Below are 12,572 nucleotides of genomic sequence, written 5' to 3'. Positions count from 1 at the left end.
TTGTGGGCTGGCCAGGCAAGTCCCAGATCCATGGGCCTGGCCACCAGGAAGGGCAACTGGATCTCTCAGGTGTAGCCTGAAGCTGTTGTCCACAGATGGACTGACTCTCTTCTTCTTGGGGAAGCCTCAGTTCTGCTCTTACAACCTTTCAACTGATTGGGCCGGGCCCATGCGATTGCCTAGGAGTGTCTCTTCTTAAAGGAAACATCACAGACCGTCTAGACCTGCAGGATGCCGTCACAGAAGCACCTAGGCTGGCACTTGATGAAATAACCGGGGACGGTAAACCGGCCAAGCTGGCACACAACACTAACTTCGTGGGAGCTCAGACAGTACAGTTGCTACATCTTGCTCTCTAACCAAACTGAATAAGGGGTAGAGCTCAGAGGACCAACAGAATGAGAATGTATTACTTTTATAATTTTTAAAAGGCTTTAAGAATTATTGCCGGCTGGCATGGCCCAGTGGTTGGTCATCGACCTAGGACCCTGGAGATCGCGGTTTGATTCCCTGTCAGGGCACATGCCCGGGTAGCGGGCTCGATCCCCAGTCAGCGGCCTGCAGGAGGCAGCTGATCAATGACTCTCTCTCTTTCCCTCTCCCTTCCTCTCTCTGAAATCAATAAAGAGATGCCAAAATAGTTTTGCTTTGTTTTCTTTAACTATTTTGGTCCAGACAACGTAAGAATGAATGTCTTAGTAACTTAACAATCATTTGGAAAAAAATAATTCACATAAATTGAAAAATATATATTTTTTTATTTCATTCTTAAATAACTACATCTCCTGTTCCAAACGGATGTTCACGTGGTGGTCGTCATTTGGTTTCTTGTTTTTGTTTTAATCACAGTAACCTCCAAACACCCAGCTTTGCAAACGTATGACGTCATGATGTCATCAAGAGGAGGGTGGCACAAGGGACATGAGCCCCAAGAACTGCCTTGGGTCAGTAATTCACACGGTATCTAGCAGATGCTGAGTATCACTGCGTGTTCCTCAAAAATTTAACGTACCCCACTGTGAGCCTGCGGTGGCACCCCAGGGTGTCCCGGTACACAGTTTGGGAACTGAAGGCCTAAGCATGTGTACCAGCACTTTGTCGACAGTCTTGGGCTCCAGGTCCTGTCATCAAAAACCTGGCCATTTTCGAGATCGAGTCAGACTTTCTGGACAGCTCCTCATCTTGTGTGAGACGGAGTGGAGTTGTTTCAGCAAAGCGGCCCACTGCTTGGTGTAACTAAAGTTAAGCTGTCCTCTCCAGATAGAAGCAAATTAACCAGCGCACCAGCGTTACATTAGCACGGCGGATGTTTGCAGCTTTCCCCTGCCGCTTGCCGTGTTGAACCGGCGGGGCTCTGACTTCCACGTGCTCTTCCCTCTCTGGGTGGGTTTATCATTCCCTCTGTAAGCGTGTGAAAGGGAGTTTAATGTCTCTGTGTCAGGAAAGGCCTATTTATTCTGACAAACTGATCAAGCTCCGGGCTGTTCCTCTCCCATGAAACTGATTTCATATCTCATCCAGCGGCTAACAAGATGTGGAGCGTGTTCCCCGCCAGCCCCGGGGTCAGCCTGCCTCCCGGGAAGCAGCGGGTGAGACCGCGCAGTGAGCTCTGCCCCGCGAGGGAGCAAGGCGGCCACGGCGACTCACGTGCACAGCCACACACACAGCCACGCAGTAACAAACACACAGTCACACGCAGTCACACACACAGCTACACAGGCACACAGTCACACATACAGCCACAGTGACTCACACACACAGTCACACAGTAACAAACACACAGTCACACACACAGCAACACAGTCAGCCACACAGTCACACATACAGTCACACAGTCACACATACAGCCACACACACAGTAGCAAACACACACACAGCCACACAGATGTACACAGTCACACAGTGTCATACTCATAGTCACACACAGTCACACTCACAGTCACACAGTCACATACAGTCACACACACTAACAGACACACACACAGTAGCAAACATACACACTGTTGCACACACAGTGACACACAGTAACAAACACACACACAGTCACACTTAGACACACAGTCACACTCACAGTCACACAGTACCAAACACACACTCACACACAGTCACACTCACAGTCACACAGTAACAAACTCCAGTCACACACACAGTCTCACACGCACTCACATACACCATTACACACACAGTGACACGCACACGGTGACACACAGTTACACAGGACAGCACGTAAGAGCAAAATAACAGGTCTCAGGCAAACCCAAAGAGGAGCAAATACCTTTTTTAAAAAAGCTTAAGAGGAAAACCTAGGACCCAGTCCATTCACTGTTCACTGGGTGAGCTTTCAGTTCAGGGAAAATGGAAGTCGGAAGTTCGCACCCGGTGGCACCGGCGATTTGCACGGCACCCTGACGCACACCCCTCTCCCACCAACCGCAGCCTTGGAATTGTTTTTCTCGATTGACTTCAGAGAGAAACAGACCTCGGCCTGTCCTCCCACTTGCTGATGCCGTCATCGGCTGCTTCCTGTGTGCCCTGAGGGGACTGAACCCGCAACCTTGGCCTATGGGGACGACTTTCTCACCAACGGGGCCACCCCAACCTGAACCTTTAAGCGAAGTTTACACCCCACAAGCTTTGGGTTCAGCCCTACTGCTGGGAGAAGAAAGTAAGACTATATATACTGCTCTGAGCGTGACGGCCGGAAGGTCGCTTGTCGCGGGTCTGTGGAGAGGCCTTTTCCTTATGAAGCACTTGCCTTTCTTGTCGGTTAAGTCCTGGGGGTAAGATAATTTCAGATGAGCTGTTAAAACAAGAAACTGGACCCAGGGGAGGGGGCAAACCCGTCTCCGTGGGGGCGACCACAAAGGGAAACCTGCCTCGCAGTCTGTTCTCTCTGAGGCCAGGAGGAGGCGACGTATTTAGGGATAAAGCTGATTTTTTTCTATATCCAGCTTGTCTGGAGTTTTGTTTATCAGTTCAAATCAGTCTCATCTTAAGCAAAACAGAGCAAAATTCCTGGCTTACGCTATACAAGGCTAATTGGAGAACTTTCAAGAATCTAGAACTTTCCTGAGTTTCCCAGACATTCGGGGCCGTTACCCTATCAGTTGTGTTGCTGTGTAAAAAACAAAAGCACTCCAAAGCTTCATGATTTCAACAGCAACCGTCTGGCTCCTGTTTTGCTTTGCCGGGAACCCTGCCTTTGGGCAGAGCCCTGTGAGGACAGGCCGCTGTCCCGCGTGGGGCCCCTGAGGCCACCAGCCAGGGCCCGGCGGGTCCGCTGACGGGGCTCAGACGCGCTGGGGCTGCGGGCCCCGGGTCCCCTCCCCGGGCGCCTCTCCATGGCAGCCGGGCCCAGAGCGAGTGACCTGAGAAAGGGGTTGTCCCGAGAAAGGGGTGGTAAAGCTGCCCCGCTCTTCAGGCCGGGCCCAGAGAGCGACACATCACCCCTTCCAGCGCGTGTCATGCTCACGCGGTCCCCACACCCCTGCTTAAGCAGAAGGGACAGAGCCCCCCGTCAGGGGGACGGGACGGCCTCCCTCGGGGCTCGTGCCCCGGCCCGGCGCCCGCCTCTCTCTGGAACCCCTTCCCTGCCCGGCCCTCCCGCGAGCTCGCCGCCCCACAGCGAAAGCAGCGTTTGCCAGGGAACCCGAGGGCGAGGCCGCGCCCTCTCCAGCCGGGGAACCGGGAGGGCATCAGCCGGCCGCCCCCCGCGGTGCAGGCCCCTCGTGCCAGGGGGGTCGCCAGCCTGCGCGGCCATCTCACCTGCCTCCCCGCTGCTCACGGGAAGTTAAGAGCGTTATTCTGGTTCTTCAGAGGGAGAAACTGAGGCACGGGCACTGAGGGGGCTTTCTCTCCCGGGGTGTCTCGGTTGGCAGGTGTCTAATCCCCTGGGTCAGACAGTGGCCTCTAGAGCCTGGCCGGTGACGCTGAAGGACACTCCGGAGGTTGTCCGGTGATTCCAGACAGTGGTGGGAAAATGAATTCCAGCCACCGTGAGACATCACCCCCACGGCGGTTCCAACGGTTCTCATCAAATAGACAAAAAACAGCAAGTGCTGGCGAGGGTGCGGAGAAAGGGGACCCTCTGCCCCGCTGGCGGGAATGTAAACTGGTGCAGCCACTGTGGAAAACATTACGGAGGTTTCACAGAAAGCTCAGACAGAACTACCCCGTGACCCGGCGATTCCACTCCTGGGCGTCATGTATCTGAAGGAAGCAGGGACGCCAACCCGGTGACTCCCACGGCCACTGGAAACAGCCTCAGTGTCCATGGATGGACGGATGGGTGAAGAAGGTGTGACGTGTATAATGGGATGTTATTCAGCCATAAAAACGAGTGAAGTCTTGCCATTTGTGACAACGTGGGTGGACCTTGAGGGCGTTATGCTCAGGGAATAAGTCAGACAGAGGGAAAGAATAGCACACGCTCTTACTTATACGTGGCAGCCACAAGCAAACAAACCAGCCAGGCTCATGGGTACAGAGAACAGATCGGTGGTTGCCGGGGGGCGGGGGGGGGGCAAAAATGGGTGAAAAGAGTCAAAAGGTACAGACTTGCATATTTGAAATCAGCTAAGATAACAGATCTTAAAAGTTCTCATCACAGGATAAAAATCCACAACTACGCCTAGTGACAGGTGTCAACGGGACACGGTGACGCTCACTTTGTAATATATACAAATATGGAAGTATTAGGTTGTACGCCTGAAACGCGCATGGTTTTGCACGTCGACTCCACCTCAATGAAAAACAAAGTTTTGTATTTTGAGGGGGGAAAAGACGTCAACGTTTGAATTTGTGAGGGATGCGGCTCAGCCCGTTTCTTGACTCCGTACCAGGCTTTCGATACAAAGCCACGTCCGTTCACGTGAACGCGTAAGCCCTCTGTGTGTGTGAACAATAGTAGCTGTGAAACTCCTGAGTGAGATTGTCTCTCTCGCCTTCTAACACCAGTGACACTCGACGACAGGTATTTATTTGCCTGCTGTGTCCTTGAGGGCAGGAAATGCGACTCCAACTGTAAAGCCCGACTATAGTGCCTGGGACATTCTCTAGGAAAGAGCCAACGGTCCCATCTAAATGGAAATAGAGCTTCATGTCTCTTTGCAAAAAAGTGACCTCACACAGAAACCGTCCCGCGAGTCAGAGGTGTGGAGGGGATGAGCTTAGAAAAGAGCAGCCCTGCGATGGCCCCTTGTTGCGGGAGCCCCTCTAACCCACCGTGTGCTCCCCCGCAGCTCGTCTTCTGCCGGGACTGCAAGGACGCCTTCCACGAAGGGGAGTGCAGCGCCCTGGCCGCCCCCGGAGCCGCCGCCCAGGTAAGCGCCCTCCTCCCTCGGGCTCAGGGTGGGGTGGGAGAGAGGAGCTTTCCCCGGGGCCATCAGAGCTGGGAGCCGGCAGCCCTGGGAGCGGGGCTGTGGGTGCCCGGCCGTCCTGCCCCTTCCAGAGCCAGGCCCCCCTCGGGTGGAGCTGCAGGCGCCCGGTGCGGAGGGGCCTCGGTCCGTCCATGGGGCACCTGGAACAGGGGCGAGGCACAGCGGCCGGGGGCGTCTGGAGAGGAGAGGCGATGCAGTGTGACAGCCTCGACATCAGAGAAATCAATAATACCAAGCCCATACTTTATTTTTTGTCAAAAGTGTCCCTGCTTAGAATCTTCGGGGGGTATGAACTCCATGGATGAAATGACGGGAGCAATGTCGTGACCCAGCTACCTTGTGTTCAGTCTCGACCAGGTTGTTCAGAACGTTGTTTACCGAGCCTCGCTCTCCCGTGTGCTGTTTCAGGCTCAGGGAAACGCAAGCGCATTCTCTTTTTATTTATGAATTATGATCAGCCAGGCCTTCGGGAGAAGGACTCGAACCCTCGGCACAGTTGATGAATGTGCGCATTATTTCCCCCGATACAGATGTTAACAAGGGTTTAAACACCACATCTACCCAGATAAGTCCTTTAGTCATTCTGTTGACAGGAGCCTCATAAATCAACACGGAAACTCCAGAACGTTTTAATTTCACAGTAGAGAATTTTAAATACCTGAATGCTGTGAAGTCAGAGCACAAAGTACATCCCTGTAAGTATTCTGCGGACGTATTTGCTCAGTATTAGCTTAATTAAATAAACATAATTAGTGAATTCAGGTCTTCTCACCAGCTCCTAAATGTCGGCCACGAGCATACTGGCATATTTAGCCCTGAACTGCCATTCCTATAGCAGAGGCAGCGAAAGCTCTTTCGGTTGATTTTATTTTAGCCCCGGAGCATTCAGATGGGAGCTTACCGGGGACTGACCTCAGGAATAGCAATGACCTTGAGACCACCCCGCCCTTGCCTCGGCATCACTGTAGCCCAGAGGGTAGAGCCTGAGGCTCTGAGAAATAGATCTGGTCTTGCATGCAACTTAAATCCATACGCTTTTAGGATCACAACCATGGACACAGGCTTCCAGGAGTGATACCCCAACACCTGTTCATTTTAAAACAGCAGCAGTAAGGTAAAGAAGAGCATTGTTTAACATACAGCTGTCCAGGTGCCCTGCCCACCAGTAGTCTCCTTCATTCCCCATTCAAGAGGAACCAACCAACCTTGGTACTAAAGATTGAGGTCGCCCCAATTTTTTTTTTTAAGTCACTAAAGCCTTCATGTTCAACTGGGAAAAATGGGGGGAAGTTCGAGCTGGCCTTGAGCATAGATGACCAGTAACCAAGGGGCCTGCGTCTGCAATCACCATCAACTGGCAGAATTAAATCGAGTGTCTGTGTAGGCCAGTCATCCTGCTGGGGGGGAGAAAAAAAAATGCAGATACATGTATTTCTCTTCAGAGGCTCAGAGGAGAGCCATAGGGGAGGCTGCAGGGAGCAGACAATGATGGGATTGTGCTAAACCGAATTTAGAAGATATGCCCCTTTGCATAATGCTTTCCTGGAAAAGTCACGGAAGGTGGGTCAGTCTGTCAAGAGGACAATGAAATGGGGTAATAAAGAGCCTTCCAGCAGAGGGCGCTGCAGGGACACCGGTGCAGAGGCAGGAATTTCTGTCCCTCCCTGCATCCCCCCGGCCCAAGACGGCATCTGGCACGTAGACATTTAACAGATGTTTGCTGAGTGATGGTGGCATCTATAAAGAAAAGACATCCTCTTATTCATTCGAGAAATATGCGCTAAACACCTCTGATAGGCTAGGTCTGTTGTAGGCTCTGGGGGTAAATTCCCTGATCTCGTGAGGTGTATGTTACTTTATTAGATGCCACAATCAATCAATATGCTGGGAGTTCAGGGGAGGAATAGTTGATTCAGGAGAGGGCTAGCCAGGGGAGAATTCAAGGAGAGATGGCCCTGCAACAAGACCTCCCTGCCATACAGCTTTCCCTGCCCCGAGCTCTGGTCACTGGGCCAGCCTCTGATTTTTCTTATTTGAAAACAGAGCAAATCAACCAAGGAACCTGGAAAAGTCGTCTGTCCCTGGAAGCAGTGGGAGGGGGGTGCAGCAGGGATGCAGAGAGGCCCTGGGTTTGAGGTGGGAGCCACAGGCCTGCCAACGATTAGAAGGCAGGACGAGAGAAGTGACGAGTTAAGGTCCATGCTGGAATTTCTAACTGGGGTGGGGGGTGGTGCCACGCACCGGAAGGGGGCACGCAGGCACAGACGCGGTATTTTCAGGGACCGGGGACAAGTTCATTCTGGGCGTCTCAGCAGAGGTGTTCAGTGGTGAAGGAATGGAGGCAAAGACTGCCCGAGAGGGGAAGGCCGGGCTGGCGCCAATGAAAGCCAAGGTTAAGAATCTCCAGCTGATGGCCCCTTAGCCGCGACCCCACCCTGACCGCTGCCATCTGTGAGGAGAGGCTGGGGGACGTGCGCCCTCGTGGAGGAGGGGGACCCGCGGGGGCGCGGGAGCCTCGATTCCTGGAAGCACCTGCCTCTGCATCTCATCCCAGTGGTCTCCCAGCCCTTTGCTGCTGTGGCACAAAAGTGCGGCCCCAGAATTGGAGACAGGGGCCTTTATTACTGCCGGAGGTCTAGGAGCCCAGTTATTTGGGAGTGTAGTCCCTGAATCACTTGGTGGTTTAAGTAAGACAGCTTTATTGATGCCCCTCACTTAAGCCCTCGACTTAGCGGACCTGCAGACAAACGACTGTGATGATCTCCAGTAAATACAGGTGCGTCCTCACTTGTCGTTCAGTGGAAGGGAGCTGAGGAAGTGCCAGAGACGAGGCCAGGCACTTGGACGGCTGGCTGGGGGGGGGGGGGGGGGCCGCGGAGCAGGGCTGGTGTCCCCAGCGGCCGTGATTCCTTCACTACCCGCCCCCCAGTCACAATGCTCACAGCGCTTCCCTCACCTGCCACAAGGGGTCAGTAAGGCCCACTGAGCGACCGAGCTCTAAACAGGGAGACGTCTGTGAAGCTTTTTATAAGCGTGAAGTACTCAGAACCGTAAAACTCTGGGGTCTGCCTGGTTTTAGGGCTGAATGCTGCAAATGCCGGGCATTATAGAGAGAAAGTGAAAGACAACACTGAGAGATAAATGAACACGCGCACATACACACATACACACACGTACACACACACATACACACATGTACACACACACATACACACACACACACGCACGCACACCCTGAGACCTCTCCCCCGGGGGAACACGCCACCAACCTCTGCATCTCAGCAGGAAGAGGGGACGCGTCTGCTGAGCGCCTCTCCTTCACCAGATGGCGCTAAATCCTTAAGGGAAATTCTATGCTTTGCAAGACGTGACCTGGGGAAAGAGGAGTGTTTACCGTTTTCTAATGACAACAGAGAAACAAGGACTGTTTCCATAAAGGCAGCATTTCTGAGCAAAGAAGGGCTGGGTCCTGGAAGCTCTAAATGCGTCACTCACTGACTAAAATGGGGGGGGGTGTACACATTGTCACCCACGTGGGGTGTGTAGACTCTGTGGGTGTGTAGACTCTGTGGGGAAACGGTTCCCCACTCTACCCAAGCACCTCCTAGCCAACGGAGCAGTTGCCCAGTGCGAGGGGGGGCACAGCGCCTACGCGGACCACTGCTGTCCTCCAGGCCCACATTTCATTCCTTCAGCAGGACCAGCTGCCCATCTCTTATCTCCCCGCCGCGCCCTGCGAGGAATCCAAGGCGGATGCTTTGGAAGTCACGCAGATCGGGTCTTGAACATGAGTTTCGGCCCTGACCAGCTGTGATGGGTACATTTTTCTGTCAACCTGGCTAGGCTGTGTTGCTCGGCTGTCTTGGTAAACACCAGTCCAGGTGTTGCTGGGAAGGAATTTGGAAGATGCGGTCAACATCCACAATTGGCTGACTTTAAGTAAGGCGATTACTCATCCGGGGGTGGGCCTCACCCAATCAGTCGAAGGCCTTAAGAGCAAAGACTGAGGTTTCCCAGAGAGGAGGGAATTCTGCCTCAAGACTGCACCACAGAAACTGCCTGACGTCCAGCCTGCTGGTCTGCCTCACCACCTTTGCACCTGCCAGTCCCACAATCCCACGAGCCAATTCCGTACATAAATCCGTATGCTTTATATAGGCACATGTGTATCCTGTCAGTTCCCTCTGTCTGGAGGACCTGACAGGTACACTCGCTGTAGTAGTCACTAAGTGAATTACCCTCTCGAGGGCCTGCTTTCCTCATCTGTGATATGGGATCGTGGCATGAAAGAGATTTAATGAAATGACGCGGAACGCCTAGCCCGGGGCCTGGCGTTCGCGGTATGAGCAGAACAGGGCAGTCCTTGTCCCGATGTGCCCACTCCCCCAGGATGGCTCGGGCTGGGGACTGGACAGCTTGGGCTGGATCACACACACACACACATGATCCGTTCTACCTGCGGTGACAGGCGTGCGGCGTACGCAGACGCTCCGCCAGCGGGGCTGCTCGAAGGGTCGCCCACAGACCAGCCGTGTGAACACCACAGATTCCCAGCCCCGCCCAGACCTCCTGGGTCTGAAACTAGGCGGGGGCCGTGGGGGGTCTGCAGCAATCTGTGCTGGAACAGGTCCCTCCGGTGCCGCTCACGCAGCCACGGTTTAGGGCCACTGTTCTGTTACCACGTCAGCGCCACGAGGCAGGTGCTTTCCATTTGCTGTGTGTTTGTCATCTTTGTTTTCTGTGTCCCTCGTACCTAGAGCAGTGCCCGCGGGTCACAGGCACCCAGCGTGTGTTGAATGAATGGGCCTCTGTGCCAATTTCAGCAAAAACAATTGTCTGCTTTGTTCCAGAATAGCTCCCTTTCACAAAGGATAAGCTTTGTTCTCTGCTCTGCCTTCCTCTTTACACTAGTGATGCTTCCAAATTCCAAGTCCTGTATCATTTTGATGCAGGCGTTCCGGGGGTCCGGGACCCGAAGGTCCGGGACCCACTGTCGGAAGGAATTCAGATGTGAGCTAGCACAGAGTTGAAAGTGACAGGGAGCTTCTTAGTGAAGCCGAGAGACAGGGCGGCTGCTATACAGATGGAGTAGTGGGCTCTCCTCACGGGAGACGGAAAAGAGACCCCACCGTCTCGGGAGATGGAGCTTACATATCCGTTCGTAGTTTCTATGGAAGGTTACTGGCATGGGGAAACAGAGAGCGGGGGAAAATGTTGGGATTAACTTTAACCTTTACAAGGTATATGCTGTGGCCTTGTGTTTTCCGTTTATGGTCTGAGTAAACGACAGGGATGGGTGAGTAGATAGTAATCTTTGCAGGAATTTTCTTTGTCTGGAGGCTCCTCATGGTCAGCTCTTATCTCCAGTCAAGCCCGTAGCAGGCCCCTGACTTAACTTTGCTGACTTTAGTTCATTTATATACCTCTCATGCCGTCTCCTATGTTAATTTTAGTAATGACCGTCCTAAGCAAGCCATGAGCTAGAGAGCTCTGGTATCAGAAATACAAGGCAGCTTTTCTTCCTTCCTTGCTCAGGCGCAGGCTTTCCCGGTTCATCAACTTGTGGTAATAGTTGAACACGAAGCACTTCAAAGTTCCCAATAAACGGCACCTATCAATAATCTTGCTTCTTGATATGTATGTGATTCCACGTCACCATCAATCTCAAAATAGGCAAATAGACGTTATTTCCTTCCCTTTCCCCTCCACGAAGCAGTTAAGATCGAATCCCGCAGACTGAGCTGGTAGCCAGTAAGCTTTGCACCAGTAACAGAAACCCCCACTGTACCGTCCTCATAAAAAATCTTCCAAGTTACACGCAGAAGCAGAAGCAGAAGCAGAAGCATGGCCCGGGGTGTTTAGAACTGAGCAGAGAGACTGCAGCCTGGCAGCCCACCCAGCCCTGGGCAAGATGCTCCGTTACATCCTAGCACTCGGGGGATTTTTTTCTCTCTCTCTCTAGAGAGAGGTAAATATATATGCAAATTTTCCCAAAAAAGAATAACAGTTTCAAGAATGTGAGAACAACAAAGTTTAAGTTTTGTTCACACCTGTGTGCCTGACAGGTGGTGCGGTGCCCGGCTCGCCAGCAGGGGGCGGGCTGCTCACAGGCTTTGGGCTTGGCCTAGAGCCGCCTGAGCCGGCCCTGGCTGGGGGGGGCCTGCGTTGCAGAGGCGTCCGGTCTGGGGTGGGAGCCAGTGCTGCCTGGGCACCCGGTGTGGACGCGAGAGGCACCTCTTCAAAGTTGGGATTCACCTGAGAACATTCACATCCGAATGGAGCCGTCTGTGTTTTCAGTAATTAATGGCCATCTGGTCCTTTTCGGAAAATGGGTTCAGATCGACTTTTAGAACTAGGACACACTTGTTTGATTATTGACTAAGCGAATGTCACAGACAAGCTTCGTATGGCAGGAAAGGCACGTATGTGCACAGGCTCTTTAGTTCTAACCTACAAGTATATCAGCAGCATCTCCCAGGCACAGATTTAAAAACCTCTATGAGGGCACCTGGATTTACCTGGATTTTTATTTATTTCTTTTAAAAATATTTTTATTGGTTTTTTTTTTTTTGAGAGAGAGAAAAGATGGGAGAGGGAGAGACAGACAGAAACATCAATTTGAGAGAGAAACATCATCGATCGGCTGCCTCCCGCACCCCCCCCACCCACCCCCACCGGGGGCGGAGCCCGCAAACTGGGCATGTGCCCTGTTGGGAATCAAACCAGCGGCCTTTTGGTGCACAGACAATGCTCAGCCACCCGAGCCACACTGGCCAGGGCACACCTGTATTTTTTAAAGGAGACTTAAGGCCAATCCAGGCCTTCAGCAGTTTTTTCAGTTTACCCAAACTCCCATAGCCCGTGTCGTCAGAAATGGTGATGACGATGATGAAATGATGATAGTTATCATAGAAAACACTTCGCTCTCAGGGCGCCAGGCTCTGTGCCGAGCTCCTTGCGTGTTCATCTCACTGACTTACATCTCGCAGTGCTTACCTGGGAGGCTCGTACCTGGGAGGCGCGTACATGTTCACACGCTCACGGATGAGCATGGACCGAGCTTAGGCACCTGACTGCGGCCGCACAGCGAGCAGAGTGAAGCTGGGGTTAAACCCAGGCACGACGGCCCCCGGTCCTGCTCTGAGCCACTTCTCCTGCGACGCCCCAGTGTCACGGAGCAGTCAGGGCCGCGCA

General features: G+C 53.0%; 1 protein-coding gene across 4 annotated transcripts in view; it reads left to right on the top strand.

Moving 5' to 3' along the window:
- PRKN (parkin RBR E3 ubiquitin protein ligase) overlaps positions 1 to 12,572 on the top strand; it is a 618,945-nt gene that overhangs the window by 601,489 nt on the left and 4,884 nt on the right. For 2 of the 4 annotated variants that reach the window (XM_081141124.1, XM_081141123.1), the window contains exon 10: positions 5,241 to 5,321. The exons of the other annotated variants lie outside the window; for them this stretch is intronic. In XM_081141124.1, coding sequence (XP_080997250.1) covers positions 5,241 to 5,321 — 81 coding nt within the window. The remainder of the gene's footprint in view (positions 1 to 5,240; positions 5,322 to 12,572) is intronic. 4 annotated transcript variants of the gene reach the window in all.

This window comes from Miniopterus schreibersii (assembly GCF_964146895.1).
Source record: "Miniopterus schreibersii genome assembly, chromosome: 6".
Classification (NCBI taxonomy): Eukaryota; Metazoa; Chordata; class Mammalia; order Chiroptera; family Miniopteridae; genus Miniopterus; species Miniopterus schreibersii.
This window is presented reverse-complemented; position numbering and strand designations above follow the sequence as displayed.